Genomic DNA, 15,229 nt, shown 5'->3' on the forward strand with positions numbered 1-15,229 from the left:
TTTGTGATGTTAGTAAGTGTAGACACTGCATGCCCAGGCCCATTAATCCATGGAGAGTTGTAGGATGGTGATATTCTATTTCTGTAGTTCCTTTTTTTTTTTCACTTTATTCATTAAAACTCCTTTGTAAATACACAGATGCTCCTCCTTATCTGCAGTGTAGTTACCAAGTGGTACAATTCATACAGGAAGGCAGAATCAATTCTCGACACTCTCTCTGTCAGTTTTCAAATAATGAATTGGTTGTTATCGTCTGAAGGTGAACGATAGGCATTTTTCTTTTTAAAATACCGCAAATTCACAAATTTAAACAACTTTGGTGGGTTTCAGGTAATTGCAATGATTATCATTGTTGAATCTTAAATTATTCCCTTTACGGGAGCTTTTAAAATTGGCTCCTGAGTCCTTTGGATATTATCTGGTAGTCTTTGATAGTTTCCTCATTATTTTGTATGAAAAGATGTTCTAAGCCCATCTTTTTAAAATAATAGCTTTATTAGTATATATTTCATACAATTCACTCATTTAAGTCACTTTTCACCCATGTTGTAGCACATGTTAGTACTTGTCATTGCCAAATAATATTCCATTATATGGATAAACCATATTTTATTTATCTATATGTAGTCATTGGACATTTGGATTGTTTCTACTTTCTGGCCATATGACTAACACTGTTCTTATGCCTAGTTCTGGGGCATTCATTACCAATCTCCCCCGACCCAACTACCATATACACACTCCCTCCCTGTGGGGCCAGTGGTTATGTTCATCTGTCTGTGGCCATGACTCCCCAGGAGCAGCCCCTCTCTCAAGGCTACAGCTCTTGCTGGTAGTGGTAGTAGCTCCTTTCCCTTGCCTCGTTAGATTTAGAAATGTTATGGGCTTCCCACTGTTTCTGGTCTCTTGGCCATTCCTTGCTGTTTCCCTTAACCCTGCCCATACCTCAGTAAAGAGTCCCTGCATTAAACCCTCTTCAATGTAACTCTTTCAGTGCACCATTCCTATTGGGACCCCGATGATAGAGACATCCTCCTAGAGGTTCCCTTATCTTCTTTCATCTTTTTTGGTTGACCCCTCTCGCCTTTAGAGACACATATAAATTTTCAAGATCTTGTGTTTCTCAAAATATCATTATTCTCCTCTTACACTCAAATGATAGTTTGGGCAGTGTAGAATCCAATGCTAGGAATAATTTTCCCTTAGAATTGAAAGGCTTCACCCCTTGGTCTTCTTGTTTCTAGTTACTGCACACTTCATTTGTATTCTTACTGTTGAATCAAATTAAGCCAGATTTTTCATTGGCTCTTTGGGGCAGATGGATTATTCATTCATTTAACACATAGTATGAGCCCAGCCCTTTGCTAGTTGCTGGAGATACAGGGGTGAACAAGACAGAGTTCATGGAACTTATGGTTTGGGGAGCATTAAAAAGTAATCTCATATAAATTAAAATTCAGTTGCAATAAGTAATAGAAAGTAAAAGGTCAGAGCATATACTAGGAAGCTCTAACCTAGTCTGAGAAACTGGCTTGTAAATTGGGACCTGAAAGATGAGTAGATACAGGTCAGGAGGCAGAGCCAGGAGGAATGGGCACACTGCTGTGCTCAAGGCACCAAAGGGAGTGTGGCCAGTGAAGACGGGAGGGGCAGAGGTGCGGCTGGAGCAGGAGCCAGGCCTACATGAGCAGGAAGGTTGTTGGTCTTTTTCCTAAGAACAAAGAGAGGCCCTGGAGGCTACTTAAAATAAAAGTCATGGGGCATCTGGGTGGCTCAGTTGATTAAGTGTCTGACTTCGGCTCAAGTCATGACCTCATGGTTAGTGAGTTCGAGCTCTGTATCTAGCTCTGCACTGACAGTTCAGAGCCTGCTTTGGATTCTTTGTCTCCCCTTCTTTCTCTGCCCCTCCCCTGCTCACTCTCTCTCTCATTCTCAAAAATAAATAAATAAACACTAAAAGAAAAAGTCATGTAAGTAAAAGCTTTTATTTACCTGGTTGACAACCATCTCTGCCTTTACTCTCCTTTCAAAGAGTCTTTTCAAATGTTCGTCAAAATTCTGTGTGCTTTCTTGAATGGAATTTTGAAGTTTCTTCATTTCTGCTTCTAATGACTGAAAGGAAATCAATAGCAAAGTTAATGTTTAGGAACATTAAATGCTGCAAGGAAGTGGTGTTCACATTTTGCTGCAAGGGTAGGGGAAGGACAGGCCTTCTGAAGTGCTCTGGGCCTTCCACTCTCTTCAACCAGAGATGTTCCATTTGGATCTGTTTAATATACTGTGAGTCTGAGATTTTTGCTTTAAAAAGATTATGCTGGAAAAAAAAAAGACAACTGAACATAGCTAATGATCAGGCAGAATAAGGCCTAGTAAAACAAATTATAGCAAATCTTTCTGGAAAATTCTTACTCTCTGTATATAAGACAGAAATTTCCAGGCACACAATCTGACCCTAAAAAATCTTGATTTTTTTTTTAAAGCCATGATATATCTTCACGGAATTTTTTAGATTTTAAGGAAATAAGGAATGAGTGTATAGATAAAGAGGTAGAGGCAGAGATAGACTTAGAGCTAAGCAAGAGCAGGTGAGTAGGAAACTATAAATTTATATATATTTTTTTCATGGAAAATACCACATTGGTGAATTTGTTTACTTTTTAAAATATAATTTATTGTAAAGCTAGCTAACATACAGTGTATCCACTGTTTTGGGAGTAGTTCCCTGTGATTCATCGCTTATATACAACACCCAGTGCTCATCCCAGCAAGTGCCCTCCTCAATATTTTTAATGTTTATTTATTTATTTTGAGAGAGGGGGAGAGAGGGAGAGAGGGAGAGAGGGAGAGAGAGAGAGAGAGAGAGAGAGCGCGCACACATGTGCAAGAGGGACCGAACAGAGGAGGGGCAGAGAGAGAGGGGCAGAGAGAAAATCCCAAGCAGACTCCATGCTGTCACCACACAGCCTGACGCAGGGCTCAGTCTCACGAACCGTGAAATCATGATATGAGCCAAAATCAAGAGTTGGACGCTTAATTGACTGAGCCACCCAGGAGCTCCTAAACTTATATATTTTTTTTTTATTAAATTTTTTTTTCAACTTTTTTTTTTGGGGGGGGGGGACAGAGAGAGACAGAGCATGAACGGGGGAGGGGCAGAGAGAGAGGGAGACACAGAATCGGAAACAGGCTCCAGGCTCTGAGCCATCAGCCCAGAGCCTGACGCGGGGCTCCAACTCACGGACCGCGAGATCGTGACCTGGCTGAAGTCGGACGCTTAACCGACTGCGCCACCCAGGCGTCCCAAAACTTATATTTTTAAAGAAAACAATACCTGTAGTTCAATCCTAGACATACCATTACAAATAATTTTAATCTTTAAAAGTTTTTGTAACTTAAAATTTTTGATATGACTTTAAATTTACAGAAAAGTTGTAAGAATAGTACAAAGAATCCCCACATAGTTTTTACCAAATTAATCAAATGCTAATATTCCAAGGCATTTGTTTTATCACTTGCTCAATCCCTTCTCCCTCTCTCTCCCTATCTCTATCTTTTTCTCAACCACTTGAGAATAAGCTACAGACGCTCAAATACAGCTGAGTCATTTTGTAGACTGTCACTCAGTTTAGGTCTGTCTGATGTTTTCTCATGCATAGACCAGGTTATACATTTCTAGCAGGAACACTACATAAATCATGTTGTATCCTTCTCAGGGCACCACATGAGGAGACATGATGTTGGTTTGTTTCATTACTGGTGATGTTAACTGGTCAAGCATTGTCTGCCAGTGTCTCTATCATACAGTTGCCATTTTTCCATTTGTAATCAATTTGTGGGAAGATACTTAGGAACCATGTAAAAATCTTGTTCCTCATCAAACTTTTATCCACCAGTTTTAGCATCCACTGATAATTCTTCCTTGAATAAATTATTACTATGGTGGTAATAATACATTATTTTAAGTTAACCTTAAAAGGCTAAGTTCTATCTATGCTGGTTTAATGAAGTGAGAGACAAATTCTGGGAAGGTGATGGAGAGAGTTTAGCTAGATGTATAGAGGCCCTTGACACAAGGAGAAACACTACCCAAATTAAGCTAACGAAGAAATGAGGAAATATTAAAATAAAACAAATACAGAAAAAGCACACTTCAGGGCCAGTTTGTTTATCATAATTTATGACACTATCTCATAGGAATGGAAACATCCCACCGGTTATGGGCCCAGTAGCTGTGTATCCAGGCCCTGTGTCCCTGGACAATGGTAGCACCATCACATGGCCAAGGATCCCAGCCCACCCCTCTCTCCGGACAGAAAGGAACTTTTTCTAATGTCAGAACGGCCTTTTGCTCTGTGTTTCAAACACCCCACATTCTTTTCACTGCAGGCTCTTCTCATGTGCTTTTCCATCTGTCTGATCTCCATTCCCCGCTCTTCAACCTGTCATTTTTTCTCATTCTTCTAACGTGAGCACCAAAGTCACTTTCTCAAGTAAGCCTACCTTGGGTCCCGTCTTAGGCACTATCTTGAGCCTGAGAAGCAAAGCCTGGAACGGGATTCCAGTGTATGTGATTTTGGGAGGGAGTGCTTTTTCAGAGACATCTGTAAAGGGGGGGAAGGGAAGCAGCCAAGGAAGGGGCAGAGGCTGAGCAACGATGTGCCCTTAGGTAGCCCAGCCTTTGCCTGATTCCCAGGGGATAAGGGTAATAGAGAGGCTCCACTGAGCTGTCCCAGTTTGGGTCAAGGGGGCTGGACTTTTGCATCCCCATGTCATCAGTCAGTCACAGGCTGTTCTGGATAACCTTGTGTGGTACGACAAGGATGCCCCCTTGATGAGCCAAGGGCAAGGTGCCAGAGGTCTCAGGTCTGAGTCTTTACTGTAGCATGCATAGCGGTAAGGGGATGGGCATGCCAGCCTGTAAAGGGGGCCTGGTGAACAGCAGTGGCCCCAATCTCAGTCAGTGCCTCTGTGTTTACTGTCACAGATGGCACCTGGCCTTGTCCGTGCTGATTTATTGCATTGTAGTTGAATGACTATTTTGTGAATGTCCAGTTAATATGTAACTCCCTCCCCCCCAAGACAGTGAGCACCGTGAGGGGCGAGGGCTGTGTCTGTCTAGTCAGCAAGCGTCCTCCAGGATCTGGCACAGCCCCCAGCCCACCCACAGTGGGAATCAAAGGAGTATTTGTTAAAGAATTGGGTGTCACTTTTCCTCAAACATCCCTGGGAAAATCTAATTTTAACTAAAAATGTCTGCATCAGGTGCTGAGAAATGAGAAGCAGGGAGACGGGAGATGGGACACTAAAGAGGAGGGTATGGATGAACAGTGTAGAACCCATGAGAACAAGAATTTCTCCCAGCCCTGGACAAACACATGGCTTGCAATTTAAGAAAGTATTGTTGTAGTTGGCCAGACTACAGGCTCTTGAGGGTGAAGGTGGTAAATCCCCAGGCCCTCGGTCTGTGCCTGGTACATAATAAGTGTCAATAAATTTATCGACTCATTCAAGAAATATTTATTGAGTGCCCATGGATCAAGCATAGTTCTCAAAACTTGAAATATAGTAAAGAGCAAAACAAACCAGTTCTCTTCCCTCACATTACATTCTAGTGGAGGAGGCAGGTAATATATACACGAGTGCAGGGGAAGCAGGCCAGGTGGGGATGAGCACTCTGGAGAACACCAGAGCAGGGTGTGGGGGACAGAGTGGGACTAGTGAGGAGAGAGTTTGCCATGTTATTTAGGGAGATGAGCTGACGACCGAGTAGAGATCCAGAAGAGGTGAGACAGCGTGTGGCCAAATGGGGCGAGAGCACCCCAGGCAATGGCCACAGCATGTCGAGTGTCCATGGCAAGAATGAGCTGTGAGTGTGGGAGTCAAGAGTTCACTGGGGATCCACGGAGGTCCGCGAAGCCAGTGCAGTAGACACACTTAAGGATGGGGAGAGTGATGGGAGAGAATGGGAAGGGTACAGATCAGGGGAGGGGAAGAGCAGGGAAACGGATGCCATAAATCAGGTAAGAAATGACACTATTTGGATTAGGGTGGCAGCTGTCAAGGTGCCCAAAGAGGAGCCCCTGGCAAATCATAAAGAAGGGACTTGAGGTGCAATGTCAGGCAGTGCTGCTTCTGGGGAGAATGAGGCAGAGTGGAAGACGGAGGTGCCTCCAGGAGACTTGGGGTAAAGGGAAAGAAGGAAGGAAGAAGTGAACATTAAGGGTTCTGCAGAAACAAAGAAAATCATGAAATCAGAAGACACACTGGCCTCTTCCCCCTGAAATAAGAATAGTCCTACACGAAGAACTTTATAGCAAATTGATAATGTCCACACAGAAGGGAAAAAGAAGATTCATCCAAACAAATTCTGAATATAATGTGCAGGTGGCCCACCCCCAGTGGATATATCCTAAGAACAAAAAGAGGTGCAAGGAAATCTTAAAACCTACCAAGAAGTTTTGCTTTTTGTAGAGGCAGTTTAGGCATATTGTAGGACTGAGCAAATGAATAAATACATTTATAGTTGGGGAACTAGGGTTTGCGCAGAGAAAGGAGATCTAAATACTATGTTGGAATTTGACGTAATAGTATGAAGTTTTCATATCATTTTATGTATAGTATGATGTTTTGATACCATATATATATAATTCAGGAGAAAAATATAAAACACAAATGTGGCAATATTAAAAACTGGAGGGTATAGGTATATGGTATATAGACAGTACTACTCATGTAACATTTCTGTACATTTGAATAATTCTAAAATAAAAATTGGCAAATTTAATCCGGTGTTAGGAAAATTGGTGGAGGTATAAAATGAAATAAGATTTGCCATGAATTGATAATTGTTGAAGCTGGATGGGGGGGGGGTCATTCTACTATTCTCTCTACTCTTTCATATATTTGATATTTTCCAGAATACAAAGGCTTTTCGAAAAGATCGGGAGAAACTGGAGACAATGAACACAGATTTTTCTAAGTTTTTTTTGAGGAGACGCTGGGCAGTGGATTGAAAGGAAAGTGGGGTCCAGAGAGTTATTTTTTCCTTTTAGCTTATTTTGAAGTACATTCAGACTAACTCAAAAGTCACAAGGATCATAGAAAGAATTCCAGAATCCTCTTCAAAGGAGTTTTTTTTTTCTTTTTCTCTTCTAAAAGATGAGAGATGTATCCAATGTATAATATTACAACATGTGTCTATGCTGAAGGGAAAAATTGATGCAGGAAAAAGGGGGAAACTGCAGGAGTAACAACGTTGAATCGTAAGGTGGTAGGGGATTGGGTGCACAAGTGAAGGACCAGCTCAGGCAGATGCAAGGCCATTTCATCCCTAAGAGACAGAAAGGCAGGAAGAGTCTATGGATTCTAGCGCAGGCAGAAGATAGATGTGGAGGTGGAAGAGTAAGGGAAATCTCTTCTAGTTGCTTCTCTCCTCCCAGTGAAATAGAAAATAGGGTAAGAGTGCGTTGAAGAGGTCAGGTGTTGGAAGTTTGAAGACAGGGGAGAACGTGGCACAGTCCTCTAAGATCTTGCTACTTAAAGCACAGTCCTCTGACCAGCAGCAGCTGCACCACCAGGTTGCTTGTTAGAAATCTCAGGATCCTACAGGTGTGCGGTTTCGAAGGGGTACATGCACCCCAATGTTTATAGCAGCACTATCGATAGTAGCCAAAGTATGGAAAGAGCCCAAATGTCCATCCATGGATGAATGGATACAGAAGATGTGGTACATACATAGACAATGGAGTACTACTCAGCAATCAAAAAGAATGAAATCTTGCCATTTGCAACTACGTGAATGGAACTAGAGGGTATTATGCTAAGAGAAATGAATCCGAGAAAGACAAATAGCATATGACTTCACTCATATGAGGACTTTAAGATACAAAACAGATGAACATAAGGGAAGGGAAGCAAAAATAATATAAAAACAGGGAGGGGGACAAAACATAAAAGACTCTTAAATATAGAGAACAAAAAGAGGGTTGCTGGAGGGGTTGGGGAGGGGCGATGGACTAAATGGGTAAGAGGCTCAAGGAATCTACTCCTGAAACCATTGTTGCTCCATGTGCTAACTTGGATATAAATTATAAAAGATAAATTATAGAAAGAAAAAAAAAAAGAAATCTCAGGATCCTTCCATTTCCTCAGAATGACAGAAGTGAATCTGCATTTTTGACAACATCCCCCAGGTGATGTGGACTAAGCTAGGGGAAAAAGAGAACAGTGTTGCTGAACAGCTCTAAGGACCCAATAATGATTAAGGTCATTCGAGGGAAACCAGTCAGCAGGTGTAGGCACAGAGAAGGCCAAGTACTGGCTTTAGTCAAGGCTGGCTTTTACCCATTGAGTGTGACCAAGGAACAGGGAAGTGGGGACACAGGCAGCAGACTAATTTCACAATACGAGACCATGCAATAAATGCCACCACCTTAGGCATCTAGAGTCCCCAATGCCTTCACATTTTTACTGCATTCAAGACTGCTCATTTTGGCTTTTTGGTAAGTCCTACCTTGGGATGAAATGTTAGGGCACTGTTAGAGGACTGCCGTGAATAAAAGCGGGAACAGGTTCACAATAGGTTTAAAGAAGTTGCTCATGAGATACAGCCACTATAAAGCTGACAAACTGTCCTGCCTGAAATGATGGCATGGTTTTACTTTCTTCACAGAGGAATAAATTTTTTTTATTTGGTTGTATACCATCAGCTTTTATATCCGTATTATAATTGTAAGCAATTTTAATGTTGGAATGTTTCTTGGTGATGCAAAGAGATAAAAATAGAACTGCATTGCAGGTATCTCAAATTACAACTATAAACTACGTGCTGTGTTGATTATGTCATTCTTTTGTCAAGTCCTTTCCTTGAGATTGAGAGCAAATCAAGCAAGAGTATTACTAAACTGAAACAGATGTAGAAGATAGAGAGCAGTGCCTACAATATACTATAATACATGTTCACTAAACATCTTAAGAATTAATGGAGGACCAAATGAATTGTATCTATGTGGGAAATATTGAAATCAATAAGAACTTTAAAAAAAACACAATCATTGCAATATGTTCTTTCTGTTTGAAATTGTGTTAACTCTAAGTTTACCTCTACCCACTTCCCCTAAGTCTCTTGAGAATTTAAGCTGAAACACTATCCTGGAGCTACTCAAGATACTGAGGGAATAAAGAACACTCAATTCTAAAAGATACTGAAATGAAACTTGGGTGGGGTACATTAATTCCTTGCTCTTCTGACCTTTCTATATTTCTCTCTTTCTTCATTTAACTCTTTAACTTTCTTCTCATATTCTTTAAATTGTTTCCTCTCTTCTTCAGACCATACAGCATCAGGTTTTGCCATGAAAGCAGGTTGAGGAATCACCTGAAGATATAAAGGAAAGCATATACTGTGCCTCAAACATAAATATAGCAGTACAGTGAAGGTTCAGGATTATCATTACAGTTTAATTTTTTTTTAATGTTAATTCATTTTTGAAAGACAGAGACAGAGCACAAGCAGGGGTGGGGCAGAGAGAGAGGGGGACACAGAATCTGAAGCAGACTCCAGGCTCTGAGCTGTCAGCACAGAGCCCAACATGGGGCTCGAACTCACCAACCGCAAGATCATGACCTGAGCCAAAGTCAGATGCTCAACCGACTGAGACACCCAGGTTCCCCATCATTACAGCTTAAATAAAGAGCCCTGGGATGCCTGGGTGGCTCTGTTGGTTGAACATCTGACACTTGATATTTAGCTCTGGTCATGATCCCAGGGTTGTGGGATTGAGCCCCACATTGGGATCTGTGTTGAACATGGAGCCTGCTTGGTATTCTCTCTCTCTCTCTCTCTCTCTCTCTCTCTCTCTGCCCCTCCCCTGCTTGAGTGCACGCATGCATGCATGCTCTCTCTCTCTAAAATTAAATTAAAATTTTTTTTCAACGTTTATTTATTTTTGGGACAGAGAGAGACAGAGCATGAACGGGGGAGGGGCAGAGAGAGAGGGAGACACAGAATCAGAAACAGGCTCCAGGCTCTGAGCCATCAGCCCAGAGCCTGACGCGGGGCTCGAACTCACGGAACGCGAGATCGTGACCTGGCTGAAGTCGGACGCTTAACCGACTGCGCCACCCAGGCGCCCCAAAAAATTAAATTAAATTAAATTAAATTAAATTAAATTAAATTAAATTAAGCCCCAAAGACTTTTAAAGGGATACAGTTCTTCACATTGGCAAGATGATGGCCTGACACTTTAATGAAAGGATATGAAAAAATGTTACAACTATTTTTTTGTGACATAAGCGAGAGTGGGCAATTTGGGATGTACACCGATTCTTAAGTGACAGGTTCAGAGGTGCATGTTGATATCTTCATAGCTAGAACTGGATCTGAGCTCCAGGGACACCTATGGCAGGTATCAAATGGAATGTTTCTTGGTATATCCAGAGAATTATGGGTGCAGCGTTAATCCTGCTTTCTATAGAGATAAGAACCACTATGGTTGCCTGTTTTTGTTCTTTTGTTTGCTTTATGTCAGATGAGAAGGCAAGCCTGGGGTTTCAAATTTCTTATTTGCCTGATGTGGTTTGTTTATGAGGTACTGTATATTTGTAGCTGTAGAATTTCTAAGACTCAGGTTATTATAGACAAGAATGACCAGATTTAAGTAGCTCTCTCTACCCCATTCCACCTTCCATAAGAGTGTCCAGAAATCTCACCATTCTCAAAATATCTTCCTTCTTGACTTCCAGAACTCCTCCCATCATGTCCATCAGGGCTCGGTGCCTTGTGTCAGGACCCTGGAAAAGAGCCAGGGTCAGGGAGGGCAGCTGAGACAAAGATCTGTCCCTCTGGTGGCACCAGAGGCGGCCTCCCACCCAGTGTTAGAATGACTGCATTTAGAACTGGGGAGGGTGGCAAGTGGCATGGAGGGAAGAGGAGAAGGAGGCCACGGAGATTCCAGTGACCTCTGATCATGTCAATTGCCTTGATATGTTTCTACAGTGGAGTACAAGTACGAGACTACTGAACCAAATTGGAACAAGAATCCCTAAAGGAAAGGGGGTCTTAGATATGTCTGAGCCAAACTGCCTACCCGTGTGAGAAGCCATTGCTCCATTTTACTGGTCACAGTAAATTGCGTTTTGTTTTTTTGCCATGGATTAACAAATCTGTGAGCTGTAATCTGAAAGAGAAAAATGTAATTTCCTGCTGTTATTCTTACAAAATTCAAAACAAACCTTCCTTCCACACATCAGGGAAGAGGTTAGAAGGTACCAAGAAGATAAAGAAACCATCCAGATTTCACAACCCATTTCCTATCTTGGAACAAAGATGAGATCTAGAATGAGAGGCTTGGGAGAATTGATTGCTCCTTCTCTATTAGCTCTCATAGCTGTTCTCTGCCACTAAAGAGATTATAACAGGGATCTGATTTAGAGGAGGGGGCAGGAGGAGGGTTCAGAGAAGTGTGCTCTAAGCCAAACCCTGTAGGATGGGGTTCCTGAGAGACCAACAGCTTGGAGTATTCAAGGAGTCGTGGGAATGCAAGTGTGGCTGACCCAAAGCAAGATGGTGAGAACAGCTGAAGAGGAAGGGGCTGGGGTGGGCAGACAGGAAGAGGCATGTTTTCTGAAGTGAAATGAGCAGCCACCGCGGGGTTTGAAGCAGGGGAAGGACATAAGTTTGGCTTGTAACAAGCTCACTCTCCGCACATAGAAGGGATTAAAGAAGGGGTTAATTATCCACATACAAAGACTGCCCACAGCAAGACCTTGGTGAGAGCGGCAGAGTAAAGTCCTTGCTATCACCATGCTCCAGGGTTTTTGATTACATGGTGAGGGTCTGGTTCTGGAAGAAATGATATCCTTAAACAAATACAGTGGACCTCAGAGGTAAGGATGTGTTCTGAAGGATAATAATTTGGGTTCAGACTGCAACTCTGTCATTTACTAGCTCTGTAACTGTGGTCAAACTACTTAAACTCTCTGTGCCTCACTTTCCTCACCTGTAAAAAGGAGGTAATATTAGTATCTACCATATAAGGTCTTATAATGAAAAATTAGTCTCAATCTATTTAGGGCACTTAGAATGGTATCTGGCTTTTAACAGGGGCTGTATAATGTTTGGTATTATTTCTAAGCAACACTATTACCTTTTTGTCCCAAAGTAATCAAGCTGTTTTCATATGGGCAAGGCTTTTTTTTTTTTTTTTTTGGTATTTTCTAGCATTTCTTACTTTTTAGAAATAAAATATGGTTATATTTTAATTGTTTTCTTTAAGCATTTACTTGTAACCACCTGGGGCCAAACACCTTTTAAGAAGGCTGCCCAACCTTTTGGGATGAGCATTGGGTGTTGTATGGAAACCAATTTGACAATAAATTTCATATATTGAAAAAAAAATTAAAAAAAAAAAAAAAAGAAGGCTGCCCAGTGAGCCCCGTTCCTCTGGTCAGTGCCTTAATGACCCAGATAATTCCTGGAGCCTCATCAGCCTTTCTCCCACAGCGTGACCCAACCTTCTTTGGTACAGGTACCAGACCTACGCTGGGTTAGGGACCTCTTCCTAGGCAAATGTGGAATCAGGACTAAGAGATTCTAGTTGGGATCAGTTGTTTGCTTAAGTAGAAGCTGCTGGAGGAAGGTGAAATGCAGAGAGAAGTGAGCTAAGAGATAAAGAAAGGGTACTTCTTGACTCCCCTCAAAGTTCCAGTCTTTGGCCCCTGCTTCCTTCTAGGCTTGATGTCCAAATCTTCCCTAGATTCCATAGGATTCACAAAAGAAATTCTCATTATTGCTGAGGCAATGGCAACTGTTTTTTTTTTTTTCTTGTGACCAAGACTGCTACCTAATATAGTCACTTCCAGTAGTGTGCACAAGAAAATGAGTAACTAAGAACATGGGGGAATGTTGTGAGAAAGAAGGGAAGGGATGACACAGGTAGTCAGTACCTCTTTGTTTTCCACCACAAGGGTTCTCTCTGGCTTCTCGCAATCATCAAATTCTGGTTGCCAGACCACTTCTTCTAAGTCCAGATCTAAAATAATTTCTTGAATTCTTACATTTCTTTCCTTCACACGTGCAATTTCAAACTCTTTTTGTTTATATGCAGCATCAAACTCATTGTTGAAAATAGTTTTCACCTTGTAAATGACATCCTGAAATAGCAATATGATACTGTGAACACATCACATTATATGGTAACATGATCTCATGTTTTTACCTTCCCGCCAAATCAATTTACAAACTCTCAGCAAGTTAATCATTCTTTTAAATTTTTTTATTTATTAAAATTTTTAATGTTTTATTTATTTTTAACTTTTTTTTTAAATATGAAATTTATTGTCAAATTGGTTTCCATACAACTCCCAGTGCTCATCCCAACAGGTGCCCTCCTCAATGCCCATCACCTCCCTCCTACCCCCCATCAACCCTCAGTTTATTCTCAGCTTTTAAGAGTCTCTTATGGTTTGGCTCCTTTCCCTCTCTAGCTTTTTCTTTTCCTCCCCCCCGCCCCCGTGGTCTTCTGTTAAGTTTCTCAGGATCCACATAAGAGTGAAAACATATGGTATCTGTCTTTCTCTGTTTTATTTATTTTTGAGAGAGACAGAGACAGAGACAGAATTCCAGCAGGGGAGGAGCAAAGAGAGAGGGAGACACAGAATCTGAAGCAGGCTCCAGGCTCCGAGCTGTCAGCACAGAGCCCAACTTGGGGCTCAAACCCATGAACCATGAGATCATGACCTGAGCCAAAATTGGATGCTCAACCAACTGAGCTACCCAGGTGCCCCAGTAAGTTAATCGTTTTAAAAAATGGTTTATATTAAGTCATTTCTTGGTTCAATAACCCACAGTGGCAGCGGTAGGATTAAGGCAGTGATATAACTGTTATACCACACTCTACTTCCTGAGATGTTAGCCGTAACTCAATGTGCAGGTATGCTGATAAATGCTCAAGTAGGCAATGGGTACTAGGAGACTCCAGGCTATTCTCTCAACTTTTGTGTATGTTCTAAAAAAAAAAAAAATCCATCCTAAAATGTTTAAAAAGCAATATGTGATATTTATATTGGGAAATGTCTCTTCTTTGAGACCTGGTTTGGGGGAGATGTGGTAAGGAAAGGATGGCCTATAGAGATTGTCTAAAGAATTTCCCAGAAAAGCACAACTGCACACAATATTCTTTCTCTGTATGGTCAGGTCATTCTAAGGCAGGAAGGGGAGCTAAACTGGCTAGCTGGACCTTGGCAGTGGGTCCAACTGGATTACCCCCACCTCTGCTGGTGAGTAGAATGATGGTCAACTCAAAGTATCCTTTATTTTACCATCAGAGTTTAATCTGTATATCTATCCTACTGAAGATGAAACCATCAAAGCAGGTAGAAAAATGATCTTAACAGTTAAAACCAGAATTTCTCTTCGGCTGAAATTAACCTTCTTGTAGGAAAATGCCTTAACAAAACAGCAGAAAGGTGAGACACTGAGGGCACAGGTCAGCAGAAGCTGAGCAACAAAAGACATAATGAAACAATTCTGGATATAAATGCACAGGAATTTCAGGGTTGGAGGAAGAGAAGAAAAAAATAGGAAGAGAGAGCAGAGTATCATGGTAGGAGGCTGGAACTCAAATTGCAGATATGGCTGGAGGACTTTTAGGAATATGAATGGCCATTATTAAATTTCAAACTATCCACATTAGTGCAATCTCAGTCATCAAATTTTCAAAACCCTTTGGTTGACATATACAGATGTGTTCTGAGACTGACTGGTTTGGTAGAAAGTAAGGAGTAGGAGCTTAGAGCTTGTGGGATGCTGTACTTTATCCCTGAGTTCCAGAAGAGAAGTTATGGAAATCTTAGGGAAGAAATTGTGTTTCCCCAGGTTAAGAGGATATATAGATAAGCAATCACATCTTGATCTTACAAGGAGGTTCCAAAGAACATCTGAGTTACCTAGAAGATGGCATTCAAGGACCTATTTTACCTTTGAGATTACTGAAGTTCTAAGTAGAACAATGATTTGCTTGTGGTATCAGCCAGTGTGGAGTGTTCCTCAGAAAACCTGTTATCAGAGATCCCAGTCCAAATAGATGAAAGCAACACTTGTATACAAGTTCTGTCTGAAGAACATGGACACACGAGCCATCTGGATATTTCTCTATGTACTTTAAAGACATCATCTGATTGGCATTAGATTTCAATTTGAGCCTTTGCAAGACACCTCATGGGGAATTTT

The 15,229-nt window shown here is 41.4% G+C and overlaps 1 protein-coding gene across 8 annotated transcripts in view; it reads right to left on the reverse strand.

Annotated features, from left to right (window-relative positions):
- CFAP43 (cilia and flagella associated protein 43) overlaps positions 1-15,229 on the reverse strand; it is a 129,330-nt gene that overhangs the window by 18,310 nt on the left and 95,791 nt on the right. For 7 of the 8 annotated variants that reach the window (XM_045040642.1, XM_023240892.2, XM_023240891.2 and 4 more), the window contains 5 exons: positions 12,946-13,152; positions 11,088-11,177; positions 10,711-10,791; positions 9,251-9,376; positions 1,993-2,112 (listed from right to left, as the gene is read on the reverse strand). In XM_045040642.1, coding sequence (XP_044896577.1) covers positions 1,993-2,112; positions 9,251-9,376; positions 10,711-10,791; positions 11,088-11,177; positions 12,946-13,152 — 624 coding nt within the window. The remainder of the gene's footprint in view (positions 1-1,992; positions 2,113-9,250; positions 9,377-10,710; positions 10,792-11,087; positions 11,178-12,945; positions 13,153-15,229) is intronic. The other variant, XM_023240893.2, reaches the window with a different exon arrangement.

The sequence above is a fragment of the Felis catus genome, chromosome D2 (genome assembly GCF_018350175.1).
Source record: "Felis catus isolate Fca126 chromosome D2, F.catus_Fca126_mat1.0, whole genome shotgun sequence".
In the NCBI taxonomy this organism is placed as follows: Eukaryota; Metazoa; Chordata; class Mammalia; order Carnivora; family Felidae; genus Felis; species Felis catus.